Source organism: Lucilia sericata, unplaced genomic scaffold (genome assembly GCF_015586225.1).
Source record: "Lucilia sericata isolate MDLA Ls3-8-SP2 unplaced genomic scaffold, ASM1558622v1 Contig003381F_arrow, whole genome shotgun sequence".
NCBI classification, from domain to species: Eukaryota; Metazoa; Arthropoda; class Insecta; order Diptera; family Calliphoridae; genus Lucilia; species Lucilia sericata.
Window position 1 is genome coordinate 8,463 of NW_023996844.1, and position 22,926 is coordinate 31,388.

The window sequence follows — 22,926 nt, forward strand, 5'->3', positions numbered from 1 at the left end:
GGTTTTGAAACAAGACAAAAAAAAAACAAAACAAATGGTTAAACACAAGACCAAAAGGGCGTTACTAAAACAGATAAAGATTTCAAATGTGGGAAAAAGCAGGCCAGGAATATAACCAATCCCAAATACTATAAGCCAGATAAAGAGAGGAATAAGAGGTGAATATTTTAAAACAAAACAAAATTTCAACACTCAGTAAACAGCAAAAGAGAGTAAGAGAGTGAGAGAGGGTGCGATCAAGAGAAATGGATGATTCATAAAAACAAAAGGAAAACATAAAACGGTAAAACAAAAACACAGAGAGAGAGAGTGTATTAATATTATTAATTAAAAGGGAAAATAACAAAATAAATATAAAAATGGTGGATTTTTAATGAAGTTTTTTTTTTTTTTAATAAAATGTTTTATATTAAAAACAGACTAAAGATGAAAGACGGAATGAAATTAATAAGAGATTAAGGGAATGGAGGCTTAAAACATGAGATGCTGACTAACAGTTTTAAGAAAAAACTCAAAACGTCAAGTTTGAATTGAAACGAAACGCGGATTAAATTTTGTTTTTTTGTTAAACACAACTTAGGAATTTGTTAAATTAAACATTAACTATTTAGTTAATATATAAATTGTTATTTTGTAATTTCTAATAAATAATAATAAAATGTTTTAAGTGTTTTTGTTGCTGATAAAATATAAGAATTTTTTATTTGAAATATTGTTTACATAAATCATGAAATGTGCCAATAATCGTAATTTACCTCTAACCTCTAAAGTAGCTAAAACCAAAAATCGTGTTAATACTAATAGCAGCAGCAGTAATAATTCTTTATTAACAAATGCTGCCAATATGAAAATCACCAAAGCTATAGTAAATTCTAAACAAAATCGTAAATTAACAAATAAAGGATTAACTTCATTGACGACAACAACAGCAAGTCAGTCATTATTAAATAATCTACAACAATACCAAACACAACAACAGCAGCAAACGAACTATGAAAGAGAAAATGAAATACAAGACAAAGGATCAAAAGAATCCTTTTTTAATACAAAACAGGAACAGTTAACAAACTGTTTAAATAATGTTGGGCTACAGAAAGAGATAGAATGTGAAAAAGAGGGAAGATCATCCCTGCAACAGCAGCAAACACCGTTAAACTCCATAGCCACAACAACAACGGCAAATACTACCCTCATAAATACAATAAATTCGGATATACAAAGAAATACAACAACAAGAAGAAATTCACCAACCACCAGAACAACAACAACAAGGAATAACAATAACAGAAAGAGAGCAACAGGCAACAACAACAACAACTGCTACTACCAGCGTTTGTACACAATGAGTTTTTAGGTTCTGCAACGGCGACAACGGCAACGATCACCACCACACCAACTACGAATTTGAATTTATCGTCTTTGGCTGCTAAGGCACCACAATTCATATCAGTTGTCAACGAAACATCAAACCAAACAGTGTTACGTACATCAGCGACGAACATAAACGAAGTACAAAATACACAAAATTTGAAAAACGACGAACAGACACCAAAGATAAACACAATTATAACCACAACAGCAGCGTCTCCAACAACGATAACGAATAATAATTTAGCAACAACAGTCGCTAACATAAATGACGAAGCTAAAGATCATTATCATAATAAAAAATTCTCAAATACGAATATAAATGAGCAAAAATTAGAAAATTCTCATAAAAATTATACAAATAATAACAATAATAATAATAATAAAAGTGACGTTTCAGAAAGTGTTAACAATAATAATAAAAACAACAATAATGATAATAACAGTGTTGAAACGTTAGCCAATCAGCAAAAATTAATTAATAATACTAATAGTGATAATAATACCAATAAAACAGTGATAAATCGTGTTATAACTACAACAACAACAGCAACAACATCAGCAGCAACACCCACAAATTCATTAGAAAATTTAAATGATAATAACACAACAACAACAGCAACAAATAATGCAAAAAATCTTCTAAATAATAACAACAACAACAACACAGCTCCACAAAATTATCGTGGCGCTAATAATTCAGTGATAATAACAAATTACAATAGCAACAACAATAATAATAATAACACTAATTCTCAAATCCCACAAAGTTCTCTTTATACAACAAGTGAATATATAGCCACCGATAATATACTCAATGCCTCTAGCAATGATCCAATTTAAATTTGGCAGTTATAGGTTCTACGGCACATTTAACATCACAACAACCCTCACCCTTAACTGGAGCCCAATTGCAGGCGCAATTACCACAACATCACCCCTCTAATACGGAACATTGGTTAAATTCTTATAACTCCTGTGCCTATGATTTATCTTTGAATCATACTCCCTCTAACGGAGATAATACGAATAAAGATTTAATAAATCTGCAGCTTTTTTCGCCGTTGGCTCAATTACATCATACGGCGGCCCATCATAATCCCCATCATTCAGCTAGTACAGCCTATTTTACCAGCTCGGGTCATTTAATAAATCCTGCCAATAGCAGTAGCGTTACTCCTTCTACCACCAATTATTTACACGACGACAATATGCGATCAAATCTAGGACTCTACACCACCACCTATAATCCTCATCACGAGCTTGTGCATCATCATCATCATCCTTTAATGGGTGTGCAAAATGTTAGTGCCTCTGCTCATACACCAACCAGCATAGATGAGGTTATACAGGACACTTTAAAAGATGAATGCCTGGAAGATCATCATACTGGTGTTAGCTATTTAACACTTTCAAGCTCTGTTGATGTTCAATCCCTAAAGGATTCCTATCATTCGGCCAATTTAACCGAATTAACACATTTACCCTCTATTGCTCCCGCCCATTTGCAAAGCTCTTCACCGCATCATCATTTACAGAGTATACATCATTTACATCATAATAATTCGGCCAGTTCGGGTGCTGAATCTCCTTCACCTTCATCGGCTTTATCGCAGTCGGGTGATATGGCTACTTTGCAAAGTTTTACCCAGTTAACGAATGCCAGTGCTGCGGGTCATCGTGATATCTATACTATGTTGACGGGACCCGATCAATCGCAGCTGTTCAATTTCACCTCACCACCTTCACCGGGACTATCGAATAGGTAAGTAAAAGATTCTTTGGACCCTTGAAAAAGTAATAGTTTTTGAAGTATTAATATATTCCTAGTATTGATGAAAATATCAATTACAAAACTTCGTTGTATCAATTAAAGTTTGTATTTTTCCTCCATTTTAAAATAATCTCTAAATTTAATTGCTTAAACTAATTTCTTAATAAATAATTTAATCAATATTTGTTTTAAGCAATAAACTAGCAAAAGACTAAACAAACAGCGAAACAATTAAAATTTTAATTGAAATTACAATCAATAAACACAAATAATGTTTTTCCCTCCATTTTCGTAATTGGTTTTCCTAGAAAATATTCTGTCATCTATAACATTTCAAGTGCACGTGCTTCTTTTTAAGTCTCAACACTAAACAATAGTTTCATACTATTTCCATAATATTTTTCAATAATTGTAACCTGATTTGTTTTACAGTTATATGCACTTTCAATGACTACAACAACAACAAAAAATAACCTTTTATTCCAAATGACTAATAGAAATTATACTCTTTTGTTTTTTTTTTAAATTCATAGTATTTTTTCAATATTTTTTTTTAAAGTAATGAAATTTATTACGGTGATTTTTTGTTAAAAAAATAATGAATCAAAAGTACAAAGATTTTCAGTTAGTAAGTAGTTTTTATGGCTTTTCTGTACGCCTCATATTTCCTGGGAGTTGTTTTTTTTTCATAGGCATTCAGTCAGTCACACTTAAATTAGCTAATTCAGGTGTTTTTCGAATATGATGTTTTCTTGTTGTTTTTGTTTTACAACTTAGTTTGCCATTCCGTCGGTAGAAGACCCCCTTCTTTTATAGCTTTGAGTTTAAAATTTATTGGTTGAGGTCGAATAAATAGTTGGACAAATTTCCTATCCTACGGACCAGTCTATTGATTAAGGAGTAGTTTATTGACTATTTTTTGATTAGTCTATTTGAAACAGTCTGTTGACTAGTTTATGGATTAGACTATTAACTAGTCTATGGACTAGGTTATTGGCTAGTCTATAGACTAGCATATTGACTAGTCTATAGACTAGCATATTGACTAGTCTATGGACTAGCCTATTGACTAGTCCTTTGACTAATCTTTGTACTAGGCTATTGACTATTCTATAGAATAGGCTTTTGACTAGTTTAGGCACCAGGTCATTGACTAGTCTTTGGACTAGTTCATTGATTAATCTATTTACTAGTCCTTTAACTATTCTATTGGCTAGTCTATGGACTAGCCTATTGACTATTGTTTGGACTAGGCTATAGACTAATCTATAGACTAGGCTATTGATTAGTTTATGGACTAGGCTATTGACTAGTTTAGGGACCAGTCTATTGACTAGTCTATGGACAAGGCTAGTGACTTGTTCATTGACTAGTCTATGGACTATCCAATTGACTAGTCCTTTGAATAGCCTTTGACTAGGCTATTGACTAGTCTATTGAGTAGTCTATGGACTAGTCTATTGACTAGTCTGTTGGCTAGTCTTTGGGCTAGGTTATTGACTAGACTAGACTATGGACTATCCTATTGATTAGTTTATTGATAATCTTTTGACTATTCTATTGAGTAGTCTACGGACTAGTCTATGAACTTTCCAATTGACTAGTTCATTGACAAGTCTATTGACTAGTCCTTTGACTATTCTGTTGACTAGCCTATTGACTAGTCCTATGTCTAGGCTATTGACTATTCTATAGACTAGGCTATTGAATAGTTTAGGGACCAGTCTATTGATTAGTTTAGGGGCCAGTCTATTGACTAGTCTATGGACCAGGCTATTGACGAGTTCATTGACTATTATATTGACAAGTTCTTTGACTATTCTATTGACTAGTCTATGGACTAGTCCATTGACCAGTCTATGGACTAGACTATTGACTAGTTCTTTGACTATTCTCTGGACTAGTCTATTGAATATTTCATTGACTATGCTATGGACTAGGCTATTGGCTAGTCTATGGACTAGTACTCTGACTAGTCCGTGGAATAGAGGACTAGTCACTTGACTAATGTATAGACTAGTATGTTGGCTCGTCTATGAACTGGTCCATGTACTCGTCTTTGGACTGGTCTATATAGATAACTTCGGGCTGTTATTGCAGGCAATCTTCACGATTTCACTCGAATTTTCAGAGATTTACTACTAAAGCAAGTTTAATAACAAAATAAAGCTTAATATATATAAATCTAGAAGTTGTTCGTTTAAGATTGATTAAAGCATAAAACATAAACTTTGGATTAACTTATAATACCCTCCCATTTAAGGTAGGGTATTTTCTCATATAATTTTATATATAAACAACTATTTATACAATTTCTACAATGATGCTGTACGACAATTTTAAAAAACTATATGGTTTTTTATATATTTATAAACAATAAAAAAACAATACAAACTAGACATTTGCAATTAAATAATTCAATATTAATATTTCAATATTTCAAAATATTGTTTTTTTCACAAATTACCTTTAAAAAGAAAAAAAAAAATAACCATTAAAGAATTTTTATGTTCACCACAAAAACCTCATTTTTAAACAAAATTAAAACTGCAACTGTTTTTTTTTTTGAATTCATATTTTGTTTGTAATTTATTTATTTGAAATAAATTTTCACACTGTGGGTTTTGGTTTGAAAAAACAACCAACAACAATAAATGTAAATAAACAATTATGAATACAAACTCATACATTTAATGCCAAATAGCCTAAATAAACTTTAGTTTTTGTTGTTGGAAATTTCAAATTGTTTGCTATTTTTCAGTTGCTGGCGGCAGACATATAATAATTATTCACAAACATACAAACATATTTACAATTTGAATTTTCAAAACTTAAAATAAGAAAAAAATTTCGAGTTTTAAATAACCATATAGAGTTTCCTGCAAATTAATGTCTACGTAACACATTTTTTTTTTTCAAATGAAATTTTAAACTTAAATGTTTGTTACAACTAAAGTAAATTTAATACACCCCCTTAATAAAAACTATACACTAAAAGAAATTTCCTCGTTTTATAACAAGTTTCTTTATATTTATCTCATATTTTCAACACCTGGTCACCTTTAGTTTTTCAGTTTCATTTAATCATTTAATTTAGTTTTTAGTTCTTGTTTTGATAACTTTTTTTTAAAACGTGTTAATTTAACAATTTTTATTTAAAAATTTCTCTACCCTCTTCCCCTTGTATTACTTTTGTCATCCCGCATTTTATACGGAAATTAGCCAAGTTTAGATTATTTAACTCTTTTTTTGGGTAAAGATATCTGTTGGACACACTTGAGCGACGTAATTGTGGCACGTGTTTGTGGCGTGCATGTGTTGCATTTTAAAAGAAAAAACTTAACCCGCATTCTACTAAATTTTTGGGGGGTTTTGTGCTAACCACTAGAAAATAGGTTTCCACCAAAAATTTAAATAAAGTTTGATGACATTTTATATGCAGTTCCAATAAAAACCAAGTTTGTTTAGAGGATAATTTATGAGTTAACACTTTTTTTCATTTAATGAACACCTGAAAGTTTACTGAATGTGTTTTTAAACCAAACTGTAGGGGTCTTACTTCTACCAATAAAGAAATGGACAATCGAGCAAATGTAAAGACAAACGCTTAAGCTAATCATTAAACAAAGTTAAAGTAAAACTACTCCTAATTGTTGAAGAATAGAAATAGACAATCTAGCAAATGTAACAGACAAACGCTTAAGCAAATCATTAAAAAAGTTTAAGAAAAACTCTTCATAATTGTTGAGCATCCTTTTCAGACCTTCTATTCGATTTAGATTTACAAACATTGCAAAATTTAAGTTTAATCTCAATGAAAGTTTTGCTTAAACTTTTAAATCTTAAATAGAGATCTGTTTTAATAAAAAGCTTTCTAATTAAAACTTAAGTTTAAACTAACATTGAATATTACAAAGCTCGGTGTTAGATTTCAGCTTTAAAAGTTTTAATTAAAGTGTTTATTAAAAAGCTAAGCCTAAAAATGGCAAATTTTCAGTTTTATCTCATCGAAAGTTTAACTTGAATTTGTAAATCTTAAATATATGTAGCTAAAGTTTTATTATATTTAGATCTGTTTCCCTAAAAAGCTTTCAAATTAAAACTTTAGTTTAATTAAACATTGAATATTACAAAGCTCTGTGTTAGATTTCAGCTTAAAAAGTTTTAGCTAAAGTTTTGATTAAAAAGCTAAACTCTTTTATTTTATAAATTTTATATTGTAAAGCTTAAATTAAAGCTTTAGTTGAGTTCAAACTTTAGCTTTGATTTAAAAAGAATACTTTCAGTTTAATCAAATCATTACTTTCATATTGAAAAGCTCTAGCTATGTTTAAGAATATTTTGAGATTTAAAAGTTTAATTTTAACTTTAAATTTAAGCTTTATTTAAAAATAAAACCTTCTATTAATCCACTATTACCTTTCAAGTTTTAAACAGAATTTCACAATTCAACACTAAAAAGCTTTAGATATACATAAGTCAATTTTAGATTTAAAAGTTAAAGCTCAATGATGGAACAGCTTTGATTAAAAATTTAGTTTATTCAAAACTTGACTTTCACATTGAAAAGCTCTAAATTAAAACACAATTTTCGAATTCCACCTTGAAAAAGCTCTTGATATGCAGTAGACATATTCATATTCAAAACTTTAAGTTCAATGACTAATTTAATCTTTTGTGGAGTTAAAACTTAAGCTTTATTAAAAAAGAAAAATTTAAATTTAATCAAATTTTGATTTTCATTTTGAAAAGCTCGTGATTAATACAAAATTTTAAAATTCCATACTCAAAAGCGCTAAATATGTAGCTTTGATTAAATTTCAATCAAACTTTGACTTTCATTCATAAAAAGCTTAAGATTATCTCAAAATTATTTTACTAGAACTTTGCTTAATAAGCAAACCTTCAGTTTCGTTAAAGCTTTTTGGAGTACACATTGAAAAGCTCTAAATATTAACAAGACAATTTCATATATAAAAGTTTTATCTGAATGATTATAATTTAATCTCTTGCGAAGTTTATTCGTTAACTTTTATTGAAAAAACTTTCAGTTTATTGAAAGCTTGCTTATCACATTTTAAAGCTTAAAAAATGAGATCTTAATTTCAGGTTTTAAAGCTAAAAATTCAATAGAAATTTATAAAAATCCACTGTAAATCTTTAATTTTTACTAGATCCTATTTCCTAAGCCTGTGATTTTCTTATATATCAAACTGATAAATAACAAGCTTCCATTTTAGAACTTTGATTTTAAACCGGAAAATAGCTATAGAAACTTTTAATAGGGTTTCAAAAAGGTTTCACAGTTTTAAATCGGGCAAAGGTTGTCCCTATTTCAACATTCTGGAACTTACAACCCTTTTAAGTTTTATAACAGGCTTCGTCAGAGTTGGGCAAATGAGCTTTTTTAACTGGTTAGGTTTGTCTTTTGTGTACGCTTACGTATGTGTGAATGCAAGAGAGCTTTCTGTCTATCGCTGCTTTAAGGCAACGAAGAAGAAACATTTAATGACCACCACTGTTTTAGAGCTTTTGTTAAGCTTTTGCTTTTATATTCTCGGGAAAGATTGAAGAATAAGCTTTCTAACTGTTTACGTTTGTTTTGTGTGAAATCTAGAGAGCTTTTTTTGCCTATCTTTGATTTAAGGCAACATAGAATGGCTACCAGTGTTTTAAAGCTTTTAACAAGCTTTTGCTTTAAGATTTTAAAGATAAGCCTGCAAATATTAGAGTCAGATTTGAGATGCCAGATTTTCTTGCTTAACCTCTTGAACACCTCTAATATGATTTCTATGTAAAAAAAAATAGTTCATAGAGTAGATTTACAGTTATAAATTTTAATATAATGACCCATTTTCTGTTGAAGTTTAACTGGAAAACCTATTAAAAAAGTGTGCTGCCTTTTAAAGAAGGCCTTTTGTATTTCTAAAGAATAATAATTTCATAAAGAAACAACTTTTGTTTAATAACTGACTGCAAAAACTCAAGCTAAACTCATAAAACAAATACAACAATTGAAGCGTGGTTCAGAAAACAGAAGAAAATATGTGACTTTTTGCAAGATTCTAAACAAAACAGATTTTGTTTTATAAACAGCAAGAAAAAAATAATTTAAACAGAAAATACGTAATATTAACTTGTACAAATAAATAAATATATAAAAAAAAACACTTCCTATATGCAAATATTACTAAAAATAATAAAACCATAATAATACTATTACGAATATTATAAACAAAACAATTTGTAAGATAAACCACAGAAGTAAAAGAAAACGTTTATGGTATTTCTGAGTTCATATTCTCTAGATTAAACACGCTTTTGATTTAGCTTTTTTCTTGTAGGTGTTTGGTTGTTTGGTTTAGAGGTAAATAGTATTATCTTTTAAAACGTTAAGGCATGGTAAATATTTTTCAATATTTTTTTTTCTTAAAATTCTCATTAAAGTTATTGGAATTTTAACTAACTTTACACACACACACACTCTTATGTTAAATCTTAACTTTTATTTCAGTTGCAGTTTTGTTAATGTATTTCAACAAAAAGAAAACAAAACATATAGAAGATTTTGAAATTTGATTTGAATGGTTCTTTTCGTTTAGTCAATTATGACATTTTAACGCGCATTCACGTACAAGGTGTATAATTTTATGATTCTCATAACAACTACAACAACAATACAAACAAAATGTATACAAGAATATAGAAGTAATCTTAAATTCCATATGACATATTAGTATCAACTGTCATTAACTGCAGACTGTAAGCACGAGAGTTTGTATACAGTCTAAAAGACTGGCTAACTGACACTGTTCGGTCTGTTCGTTTCGGTTTAGAAATAGAAAATGTGTTTATAAGATTTTTCGTTGTCAAAGTGTGAAGTTCAGTTTTTTGTGCCTAAACTTAGATTGAGTTTTAAAATCGTTTAAAAATATACTACAAAACTTTTGAATGGACTTTAAGTAAAAAAAAATAAAAAATTTTTAAAATATTTGAAATCATGAAAATTTGAAAAAAAATTTTTGTTTAATAAAATATCAGCAAAAATATTATAATTGTAATAAGGACTTTTTAAAAGAATTAAAATTATTTTATGAAATTGAAACTGAAATAATAACTTTAATAACATTTTATTTTAAAATTAAATCTTAATTAAAAAAAATAATTTAATTTAAAATTAAACATAAATTAAAAAAATTTATCAACAAAAGTGCTTCAAAAACTTAAACAAGTGATTAATACTTAAAGATTTTTTTTAAATATTTAGATTTAAACCCAGTTCCTGGGATGACCCCTATAATGCTTTCGCATTTCTTAAACATTTAGTTCGATATCAGCAGATGCCAGTCCCTGGTATGACCCCATTAATGCTTTCGAACTTCTTATACATTTAGTTCGATATCAGCGGAAAACAAGTTCAATAGTTGAAACAGCATTTTTCCCCATATCAGCAGGACATAGAAGTTGAATATATATAGTTGAACACCAATTTTCTCAAGCTGCTTATTTTTGATCTTTACATATATGATTTTATAAGAGTTTCAATACTGCCCCTGAGCTATGAACAATAATATAACCAATATTTGGATATTGAGAATTTTTAAGCTCTACAAATATCCGATTTAAAGTGATTTTCTTAAACTTTTCTAAAGGATTGAGCTGCAACTCAGAACTCGAACCTGTCCTCCTCTAGTTTTAAAGATATTGTGTCCTTAAGTTTGTTTACGAATAAGGGACTTGTATAAGAGATCCAATACTGTACCAGAATTATTAACAGATTTGATCTAACATTATTAATATTGGTTATTGATTCCTTAAAATATTTAAAAAGTTTTGAACACATAACGATCTCTAAATTACAAAGGTCTACAAAATTTGAAAACAGAGTTAAAACCCAAAAACCCAATTAACTTTTCAAAGGGATTGAAGTGCTTTGAATCGGAAACTAACCTCAAAATTTCTCTCACTCTCTCGATCTTTAAATTACACAGGTCGAGAAAATTTGAAAACAGAGTTGAGACCCAAAAACCAAAGTAACTTTTCAAAAGGATAGCACTGCTTTGAATCGGAAGCGATCCTCATAATTACATTCTTACATAAGGTTTTTGAGATATCGTATTCCGAAAAACCTCAGATTTTTGGCAATTTTTTAGTTGTTATAACAGAGCGAAGACACCTTTATCTATAAATGTTCTAATGTAATCTGAAAAACCAATCTGTCGACTTTAAAATAAAGTTTAAATCTCGGTTATAACTTCTTTCTTCTTCGAAATATATTAATCTAAAGCATTAAATATCAGGTTTTTGAGATATCGTGTCCTAAATTAAAAAACCTCGAAGAGACCATTGCTTTTAACTTTTTACCTCACATCAGATTTTTGAGATATCGTGTCCTAAAGTTTGAAAAATGCCCGATTTTGACCATTTGAAACGTTAAAAGAATTATCTGTCGACTTTAAAATAAAGTTTTAAATTTTGTTATAACTTCTTTATTCTTCAAAATATCTTAACCTAAACCATTAAACATCAGTTTATAATACGTTATAATAGCGCTAAGATACCTCTATTTTTAAATGTTTGCCTCATAATTTTTCTCCCATATCAGATTTTTGAGTTATTGTGCCCTGAAGTTTGCAAAAAATTATCTGAAAGTCTAATCTATCGGCTTTAAAATATCTTAATCTAAAGCTTAAAACATGAGGTTTTTCTATTTATTCAGTATGTCCCTCTTAAATCCTCACAATCACCTAAACAACATGTTGTAAAATTTTTGACTGAATTTTTGCTGAAACCTTATTGTTTATAAATTTCAACAAAATATTTTTTTTATTTTGTATATTTTATACATTTGCGTATCTTTGAAATCTTTTGTCAGTTTCAAAAGATCTAAAGAATATTTAGAAAAGCTACTGTATTATTTTATTATAAACAATCCGAACATAGGATTTCAATGATTTATTTACACAAATCATCAAATTTCTTTAACAGGCCCAGAGAGAAAAACAAAAACTGAACTTATTAACATGGAGACCCACAAAAAAAGGGGCTAATATTTGTTAAAAGTATGCTACACAAAAGTATGGGAATATCAATCATAGCTGATGAAAGCAACATTAAAGAAAATAGTACTTTTTATAAAAAATACCTTTTTGTAAACTTATTATAATATAAACGGTACTAATACTTGTTGCAAACTGGGTAATTTATGAAAAAAATCTCGAATTTGAATACTTTCGAAAACCAGCAGGATCAAAACTGGTTGTCGACAATACGATCTACAGAAATAATGCAAATTTTCGTCTTTATTAAAAACTTACCTATTATATATAAACTGCTGATATTTGTCACAAATGGTGATCAAGTCAATTGGTGTAATCAGAGGCTTCATATGGCATGTAAAAGGCTTTACTGTACCGTTTCCTTAAGTCTACCATACCATAATATTTCTACGTTTTAATTAATCCATAACTCTGTCACAATTGTTGTTAATATACTGCTAAAAATTGCCAATTAATTTTGTTATTGTCTTTCGATATTAAACAAACATAGTGATGGTGGTCTTTTCGCTCACTGATCTTGTGCTGAAATTAAAGAATAAAATAATGTTTTTGATATTATGTGGACATGAATATATATAAACAAAAAAATGGACAAAAATATATAGTAAACAATTTTGAAAATTAAGCCAAAGAAAGAGGGAATAAGGAAATTGATAGTTAAAAAGTGGATACACCATTGCCTTTTATAAAACAGAAACTTTTTAAAGAAAAATTAATTATAAAGGGTCTTGAAAAAAATGTAGTATTTTAAAACAAAATATTTAAAAGAATTTTAAACAATTTAAAAGTAATTGCTTGGGGACACAAGTACCTTAATAAATAAAGTTTAAAATAATAAATTTAAAATAAAAACAAAAGGGATTTCTTAGAAAAAGTACTATTTTGGAAATTTATAACTAAAATTTGTATTATATGGTGAAATAATTTACTATAATAATGTTTCAAATGATAAATATTACTTTGGGACACAAATGTGTTCAAAAATAAAGTTCAAAATTACATAATTTTATAAGCTACTATATAAAGTACTAAAAAAAGTACTTTTTTAAACCATAATGAATAAAAAATGTATGTCTTTTGTGCCTAATACCTGTCAAGCTTATAGCACTTAGGGGCACAAAAGTGTTAAAGAAATAAAGTTCAAAATTGAAATAGGTTTGTAAAAAGTACTATAAAAAGTAGTTTTTATAACATTTTAAATAAAAATTTTACTATTTTAGAAATAAAAACTAAAATTTTTATAATATTCTGAAATATTTTGTTAAAAATGTTGTTGAGAATGAAAAATATTACTTTGGGACATAAATCTGTTTAAAAATAAAGTTCAAAATTACAAAATCTTATGCTCTGCTATATTAAGTACTAAAAAAAGTACTTTTTCGAAACCACTGTGAATAAGAAACGTACGCATTTTGCGACTTATTCGTGTTTAGCTTATAGCACTTAGGGACACAAATGTGTTTAAGAAGTTTAAGTTCAAAATAGTAATAGTACTTTAAAAAGTACTTTTAAAAGCAGGGTAAATAAAAATCTTACTATTTTAGAAATACAAACTAAAATTTTAATAATATTCTGAAATAATTTGTTAAAAATGTTGTTGAGAATGAACACCATTACTTGGGGACATAAATGTGTTTAAAATAAAGTTAAAAAACCCATGCCCTTTAATATTAAGTACTAAAAAAGTACTTTAATATTAAGTACTAAAAAAGTACTTTTGTGAATAAGAAACGTACGCCTTTTGCGACTAATACGTGTTTAGCTTAAAGCACTTAGGGCTACAAATGTGTTAAAGAAGTGAAGTTCAAAAGGGCAATAGTACTGTAAAAAGTACTATAAAAAGTACTTTTTAAAACATGGTAGACAAAAATCTTCTTATTTTTGAAATTAAAACTAAAATTTTTATTATATTCTGAAACAATTTGCTAAAATTTTTGTTGGAAATTATTAATATTACTTTGGGACACAAATGAGTTAAATAATTAAGTTCAAAATTACAAAATCTTATGCCCTATCATATTAAGTACTAAAAAAGTACTTTTTTGAAACCACTGTGAATAAGAAACGTACGCCTTTAGCGACTAATACGTGTTTAGCTTAAAGCACTTAGGGCTACAAATGTGTTAAAGAAGTAAAGTTCAAAATTGTAATAGTACTTTAAAAATTACTATAAAAAGTACTTTTTTATAACATGGTAAACAAAAATCTTCTTATTTTAGAAATTAAAACTAAATTTTTAATAATATTTTGAAATAATTTGTTAAAAATGTGGTTGAGAATGAAGACTATTGCTTGGGGACACAAATGTGTTCAAAAATATATTTCATAATTACAAAGCTTATGTTCTACTATATAAAGTACTAAAAAAGTACTTTTTTGAAACCACTGTGAATAAGAAACGTACGCCTTTTGCCACTTATTCGTGTTTAGCTTAAATCACTTAGGGGCACAAATGTGTTTAAGAAGTTTAAGTTCAAAATGGTAATCGCACTGTAAAAAGTACTTTTAAAAACTTACTATTTTACTAAAATTTTTATAATATTTTGAAATAATTTGTTAAAAATGTTGTTGAGAATGAAAAATATTACTTTGGGACACAAATGTGCTAACAAATTAAGTTCAAAATTACAAAATCTTATGCCCTACTACATAAAGTACTAAAAAAGTACTTTTTAAAAACATAGTGAATAAAAAACCTACATCTCTTGTGACTTATATTTGTTTAGCTTACAGCACATAGGGACACAAAAGTAGCAAAAAATTAACTTCCAAATGGCATTAGTAGTGTAAGAAGTACTGTAAAAAGTACTTTCTTATAACATTTTAAATAAAAATTTTACTATTTTCGAAATTAAAATTAGAATTTTTATAATATTTTGAAATAATGTGTTAAAAATGTTGTTGAGAATGAACACTATTACTTGGGGACACAAATGTGTTAAAAAAATAAGTCCAAAATTTTAAAATACCATGCTCTTTAATATTAAGTACTAAAAAAGTACTTTTTAAAACCATACTGAATAAAAAAACCTGTAACTTATACTTGTTTAGCTTATAGTACTTATGGACACAAATGAAGCAAAAAATTAAGTTTCTAATGCCATTAGAAGTGTAAAAAGTACTTTTTTGGCACTCAATTAGTACCAAAAAGTTAGGGGACAAGTTAAGGTTTTGTTTATAGAGTTTTAAGAAATATTTTCCGTTCAATTTAAAATCTTTATTAGATTTTAAATTATTTCTATAGTTAGCTTGACAAGTTTCTATAAAAGTACTTTATTTTTAGGTACTTTTTTTTGCTATTTATTTCTTTAGATTTCACATGTTTAGCAATTTAACTTGCAGTGCTATTAATATTATGAATAATTTTAAAAATATGTAATAAAAAATCAAATAAAAAAAAAACTAAAATTGTATGCGTTTTCTAACATCCGGTACGAAATAAAACAAACTTTCAACAAAATGAATATGTTTTTCTCCAATTATAATAATATGTACTTGAAAAACTATTGCTATAGGTAAATAATATTATATATTTTTAAAATACATACATACATATATAATAAATATTTCGAAAAAAAAAATGTTTTTAAAATGACATCATATTAAATTTGTTAAAAAAAAAAGTACTAAAAACAAAATACAAACAAATTTAAAGGCAAATTTTTTGAAAAACAAATACTTTGATACTTATATTTATATAAAAAAAGAACTTTGATAAATTAAAAATAATAATTTTAAAGTAATAATTAAACAATTATTTTCTTTTATAAAAATTATGAATTGCAGTTCAGTGTATGCGGCACCTTTGCTAGCGTCAGCAGCCAATGGCATGCAGTATGGTATGCAGTCAACAGCCTCAGCTTCAACACCTCCGCCAACAGCCTCACAACATCATAGCTCTGGTTCAGGTGTAGCCACTACATCGAGTCAAAGTAATCATACTACCGCTGGGGCTTTAACAACTAACTCCAATAACAATAATCTCAATGAAACAAATTCTCATTCGGATGACTATGGTTCACCCAAAAGTACACAAAGTAATGGTGCTGGTGGTGGTGGTGGTACTTTGCCAGCATTCCAGCGTATAGCCACTACTTCCTATAATCAAAATACACATGCTTCAGCAGTCGATCGTTATGGCTCCTTGACTAATTATAGAACTCATGTAAGTTGCTTTAAAATACTCTACGTTTTTTTTTTCAAAATTTACTTTATTAAATATATTTTATTTTTCCTTTTCTTGACAATTTAGAACGATACTTGGTCTAGTCCTTATGAGGCCATTAGTTATGCTCCCTCTTCGGTGGTGGGTAATCAAGCTTTGAATAATGTCCTAACTGCCGCCAATACAAATGTTATACGTTCCGCTGTTAATGGTCGTACGGTCAGCTCATCAGCTGAGGTAACAAGTCCTGCTGCTGCTGCTACTAATTTAGTAGCAGCCCATTTGTCGGCCTCTGCCTCATTGTCAGCCAGTAAGTTTAAATTTAAATTTCAATTAATATTGTTTATTTTTTGTTTCGTAGTTAATTACTTTATTTATTATTTATATTAAAAACACGTATTTGCCTAGTATTATATATTAATTTAAACTGATAAGCTTTATATATTAATGTGTTCACACATACCAAAACAAAAAAAAGAAGAAAAAGGCTATGACCTTTTTCTTAAAGCAGACAAACAGTATTTAAAATAATTTAAATATAATTTCAAGTTAATTTATTTATAAAAAAAAATATTTCAAAACGTTGAAAACCTATATTCTCTCAAGAAATTTCTTTTGAATTTCCCTGCCTTATGTATCTGTCCCTTCATTAACACGCATGTGTGGCCACATTAAAGAAAAACATAAATTTTGTGCTTATAAAAATTTCACACTTACTCAGTTTTCACAAAATTGTTGTTTGAGTATCCTTCAAAATTTAGGTAGATTTTAAGAAAATTTTCTTTTTCCTATTTACGTAACCTGTGTAAATGTGGTCTGGGTTTTGGTTTTTGTGTAAATATTTACTAGTTAAATAAAGGACTTTGTGAAACCATTTGTTGTTATAGATTTCCATACAGTTTTTTTCTATTTAAAATTAGTCTTTTGTAGTGGATTGGTTTTAGTTAACGACTTCCTTTTTAAAGCTACAACTAATTTGAATTTACTGTTCCTAAAGCCTAAAAAATGAACAAGATGTTAAAACCTTCAACTGCTTTCAACTTTTCACTTTCTGTACGTTTAAGTCACGTCTGAGTGTCTTCTAAAAGTCACTTGCATGTAACTAATTGATGGCTCTTCTGCGAGGAAAAGTTCTTCCAAACAAAACAACAATATAATTATACTCCAGCGATTAAATGTGAGAGCACATTCATCGTATTATCGCATGGAAGACACTTTCGAGTTTCGCTATAAAAGTTGGTTAGATAGATAGACAGACAGACAGATGGATAGATAGATAGATAGATAGATAGATAGATAGATAGATAGATAGATAGATAGATAGATAGATAGATAGATAGATAGATAGATAGATAGATAGATAGATAGATAGATAGATAGATAGATAGATAGATAAATAGATAGATAGACAGATAGATAGATAGATAGATAGATAGATAGATAGATAGATAGATAGATAGATAGATAGATAGATAGATAGATAGATAGATAGATAGATAGATAGATAGATAGATAGATAGATAGATAGATAGATAAATAGATAGATAGATAGATAGATAGATAGATAGATAGATAGATAGATAGGTAGATAGATAGATAGATAGATAGATAGATAGATAGATAGATAGATAGATAGATAGATAGATAGATAGATAGATAGATAGATAGATAGATAGATAGATAGATAGATAGATAGATAGATAGATAGATAGATAGATAGATAGATAGATAGATAGAGATAGATAGATAGATAGATAGATAGATAGATAGATAGATAGATAGATAGATCGATAGATAGATGATGATAGATAGATAGATAGATAGATAGATAGATAGATAGATAGATAGATAGATAGATAATATAGATAGATAGATAGATAGATAGATAGATAGATAGATAGATAGATAGATAATAGATAGATAGATAGATAGATAGATAGATAGATAGATAGATAGATAGATAGATAGATAGATATAGATAGATAGATAGATAGATAGATAGATAGATAGATAGATAGATAGATAGATAGTCTAGAGATAGATAGATAGATAGATAGATAGATAGATAGATAGATAGATAGATAGCTAGATAGATAGATAGATATAGATAGATAGATAGATAGATAGATAGATAGATAGATAGATAGATAGATAGAATAGATAGATAGATAGATAGATAGATAGCTTATTAGTTAGCTCGTTCTATCTTTCGTTTCTTCGTTAGTTTGAAGGATATATGTATGTTTCATCAAATCCAAATATACACATAGGCCTCCATCGGGCCTATCGGGAATTGAATCCTGTCCGACTGACTGGAACTCTACCTGAGGCTCACAATAAGCGAATTTAAACTTATCATTAAGTAATTTTTGGCTTCTTCAAAGCAAGTTTAAACGTTACAACTTTTTCTTTAAGTTTTTCCGGTTTCTTTCGTCAAATGATATCGGTCAAGTGGGTGCTAACAGTTGTAATTAAGAATTTTGAACCTCATAACATATTTTAATCATTTGAGCGAGTACTTAAAACAATAAAAAATATCCCTTTGAAAGTTTCCACAGTTTGATATCAAGAAATCTACTGTTACGATGATTAAAATCCGTCCAAATTTTTTCGATTTTAAGTTCCCTGAGTAACTGAATAGTAAGATACTAGCCCTAAGACTTAAAAGGTTTAAGAGAATAGTTTAAATATAATTAAGATAAAAGATCAAAAACTTACGTAGAAGCAATATTTCATTTAAAATATCAAAAAAATATCGTTTAGATTAGAGCCCCAAATAAATTAAACATGAATATTAACAATAACTTAAACTTAGTTTAAATTAAAAACTAACATACTCCTCCTTAAAATATGCTACTAATATTAATTTTATTCTTAAGCCTACAAATACTCTACATCAACTAACCTACTATCATTTTTTTATTTAAAATCATTCAACACTATTTATATTTCTTTTTTAAATCATTTAGAAAAACAAACAAATATTTATTATTTTTTATAATAAATTCAATTAATTTTTTTTTTTGATTTTGTTACACAATCACACATAATTTTTACTACAACAAAACAACAACAATAGGAACTATATAACTTTTTGTTTTTCATTAAATTATTAAGTAAAATTTTTTTTATGTTTGGAAACGTTAAAATAGCAAAAAAAGAAACCCCAAACATTATAAATATTGATGGTATTTTGTTATGTGTCTATTATATTTGAAGCATTTTTTGATGCCGATTTTTTTACGGAGGGGCGAGAATGTGTCAATTGTGGTGCAATTTCAACTCCACTATGGCGACGTGATAATACCGGACATTATTTATGCAATGCGTGCGGTCTTTATCATAAAATGAACGGAATGAATCGTCCCTTAATTAAACCACCCAGAAGATTGGTAAATTATTTTACAGTAATTACAAAAAAGAAAAACAAAATTTTTGAATTTATCTTTTATAATTTACAAAAAAAAAATAAAGAAAATCAAGCTTATAGAAATCCTTTGCCCTTTGTTTTTAAAACGTTCTCGCTTCTTAAAAGTTTATAGTTTTGCAGAGATTAAAAAAAACCTAGAAAAATTAATTGAATTTATTATAAATATAAAATAACAAAAAAAATTAATATTTTAATAAGTTTTTTTTTTGTATTATTTTGAATGAATGCTTTAGTTAGTTTGTTAAAATTTTGTAGAAAAAAAATTAAATGCAATTAATTTTTTTTTGTTTGTTAAACATTTAATTAATGAAACAACTCAATCACTATATTACAGTGGCCGCTGAATCAGGCGGGGATTTCTATAAGACCTTTCCGTATACAAATCGGAACAGCAACAACAACAACAGCACTACCAACATTAAAGAGGAACATGTTGTTAGTCGTGCTACTTCGCGACGTCTGGTAGGTGTTTTTCTTAATATACGATTTGTTTTTTTATTTTTTCAAATTCAAAAATTTTGTTTTTTTCTAATTTTTGAGTATTTGATAATTGTCCAATTCACAATAGATTGTGCGATTGTGAATACGACAATTGTTTTTTAAGTTAGAAAACTTTTAATTAATTTTTGTTTTTTTTTTCTTAATTTTTTAATAAAGAGTGCCTCTAGAAGGGCTGGTTTGACTTGCTCCAATTGTTTGACTACCCAAACTTCTTTATGGCGTCGTAATCCCAATGGTGAACCGGTGTGTAATGCCTGTGGTCTCTATTACAAGCTGCATAGTGTTAAACGTCCCTTAACCATGAAAAAGGATACAATACAGGTAAATTTTTAAAGAAATTATACAATATTCTAAATTTTTCTAGAAAAGTTTTTATAAATTAAGAATTCCGAACTAAATTTTTATAAAATTTTTTCTTCAACAGACTCGCAAACGTAAACCCAAAGGCTGTAAAGCCGAAAAATTATCGAAAAAGCAAGCTGCCGCAAATGCAGCTCTTGCTGCGGCGTCTGAACAATCTATAAATGCCTCAAATAATACTCTCAATACTAGCACAGAAAGTGCCAACTTGAGCCTGCTCAATGGCGATCATGGTAAGTGTTAAACGAAAACTATAGCTCATCTCTCAGCATGCTTATTAATAATTTATCGTATTCTTCTCTTTTTTGTCTCTTTTCATATTGATTATCAATTTAATTGTCGTTTTATTGTGGGGTAAAAAAATTTATGTTTAAAATAAAGATATTAAACCTTTAACACAACAATTATTAAATGCATCAACATCATCACTAACACAATCGGCGGCTACATCACCCACCAATAGTATATCATCGCCTTGTCATAATAACAATAACAATAATCACAGCATGAATATGTCACCAACATCACCGTTAATGCAACAACAACAACAGCAACAGCAGCAATCACAACAGCTTAATAATATGGGTAATATGTCACCACAGCAATATCAGCAACAACATGCACAACAGCAGCAGCAGCAACAAATGTCACCCATAATGTTTCAACATCATCAACATCAAGCCTCATCTGCCTCTTCATCTCCCTCTAATCATTTAAATTCTAATAATAATAACAATAACAATACAACAACATTTAATCATAATGATAATGAAAATTTGAAATTTATGCAAAAATATATACAACAGCAACAGCAAGCGGAACAACAACAATTAATGAATACAACCACACCACAGCAACATACAACGAATACGCTAATGAATCCTCATTCACCCAGCAGCAGCAACAACAACACCACATCACCAACAGCAGCAGCTGCCAACAATGTGCAACTCCCAACAACAACAACAATTCACAGACACAACAACAACAGCAGCAACAACAATATCTACAGCAACAATTACACCAACATCATCATCATCAACAGCAGCAACAACTATTAACAGCCAACAATCCTCATGGTCACCCAACCAATCTACATATGGGATCTAATCATCATAGTCCTATAAATTCCTATCATCCCGAACCACCAACCAACTCACCACCCACCTCTCCTGTCTATGAAACTTATGGTGAATTATTACCTTCCTCGAATGATCCCAATAACAGCATTAAAATCGAACAATTACATCAACATTTGGCTGAAGAGCAACAACACCAGCAGCACCAACAACAACAACAGCAAATCTTACACAGCCATTTAAATAATATGAGTCGTAGTCCCTCCATGGATGATGATTATGAATATCATCAATTTTTACTACAACGTCAGCAACATTTACACGATTTGCAACAGCAACAGTTTTTGCAATTCGTTCCACAACATTTGCATGATTTTAGTCGTAAGTTCGATAGGGAGACTGTAGTGAAAATGGAATAATTTTAAAGATGTTATTTAATCCGTTTCCAGTTGTTAGACTGGAGCTCGAAGGACCATATACATTTTCATTTCAGTCGTTACAAAACTTTGGTTTTTATAACTTTTAAAATTTCTATTTTAAAAGAAATGTTTAAACCCTTTTCTAGCTGAGGGAACTTATAAGTAACACTTCGTATAAATATTTTTACTATAGAAAGTTCTTGGAGCAACTGAAATGATATCTTAGTTCCGAAAGACTCGGTGCTATAAAATTTGCTTTCCACAAAAGGCTATTTATTGAAAAAAAAAAACTCTCAAAAAATTCGAATTATAATTCAAAAAACTCAATTTTAAAGGTTATGAGTTTCGAAGGAATTCTAAATTTTAACCAACTTTATCTGGTTATTGCCCAGGCATGGAAAATTAAGATTTTAAAATAGTACTAATTTATAAAAAGATTTTTTACTTTTTAAAGTACTAAAGTTGAATAGATTATAGACTAGACTATGGACTAGACCAGAGACTAGACTATAGACTAGACCAGAGACTAGACTATAGACTAGACTATAGACTAGACTATAGACTAGACTATAGACTAGACTATAGACTAGACTATAGACTAGACTATAGACTAGACTATAGACTAGACTATAGACTAGACTATAGACTAGATAGACTAGACTATAGACTAGACTATAGACTAGACTATAGACTAGACTATAGACTAGACTATAGACTAGACTATAGACTAGACTATAGACTAGACTATAGACTAGACTATAGACTAGACTA

General features: G+C 28.6%; 1 protein-coding gene across 1 annotated transcript; it reads left to right on the forward strand.

Moving 5' to 3' along the window:
* The first annotated feature begins 727 nt into the window (after positions 1-727).
* On the forward strand, positions 728-22,568 carry LOC119614780 (box A-binding factor-like). Its single transcript, XM_037970888.1, is given in 10 exon segments — positions 728-1,177; positions 1,288-2,205; positions 2,208-3,133; positions 15,988-16,366; positions 16,454-16,676; positions 20,131-20,258; positions 20,454-20,618; positions 20,722-20,890; positions 21,039-21,601; positions 21,604-22,568. Coding segments are annotated over 10 exon segments (4,473 nt in total). The 3' UTR covers positions 22,156-22,568.
* The last annotated feature ends 358 nt before the right edge of the window (positions 22,569-22,926 follow it).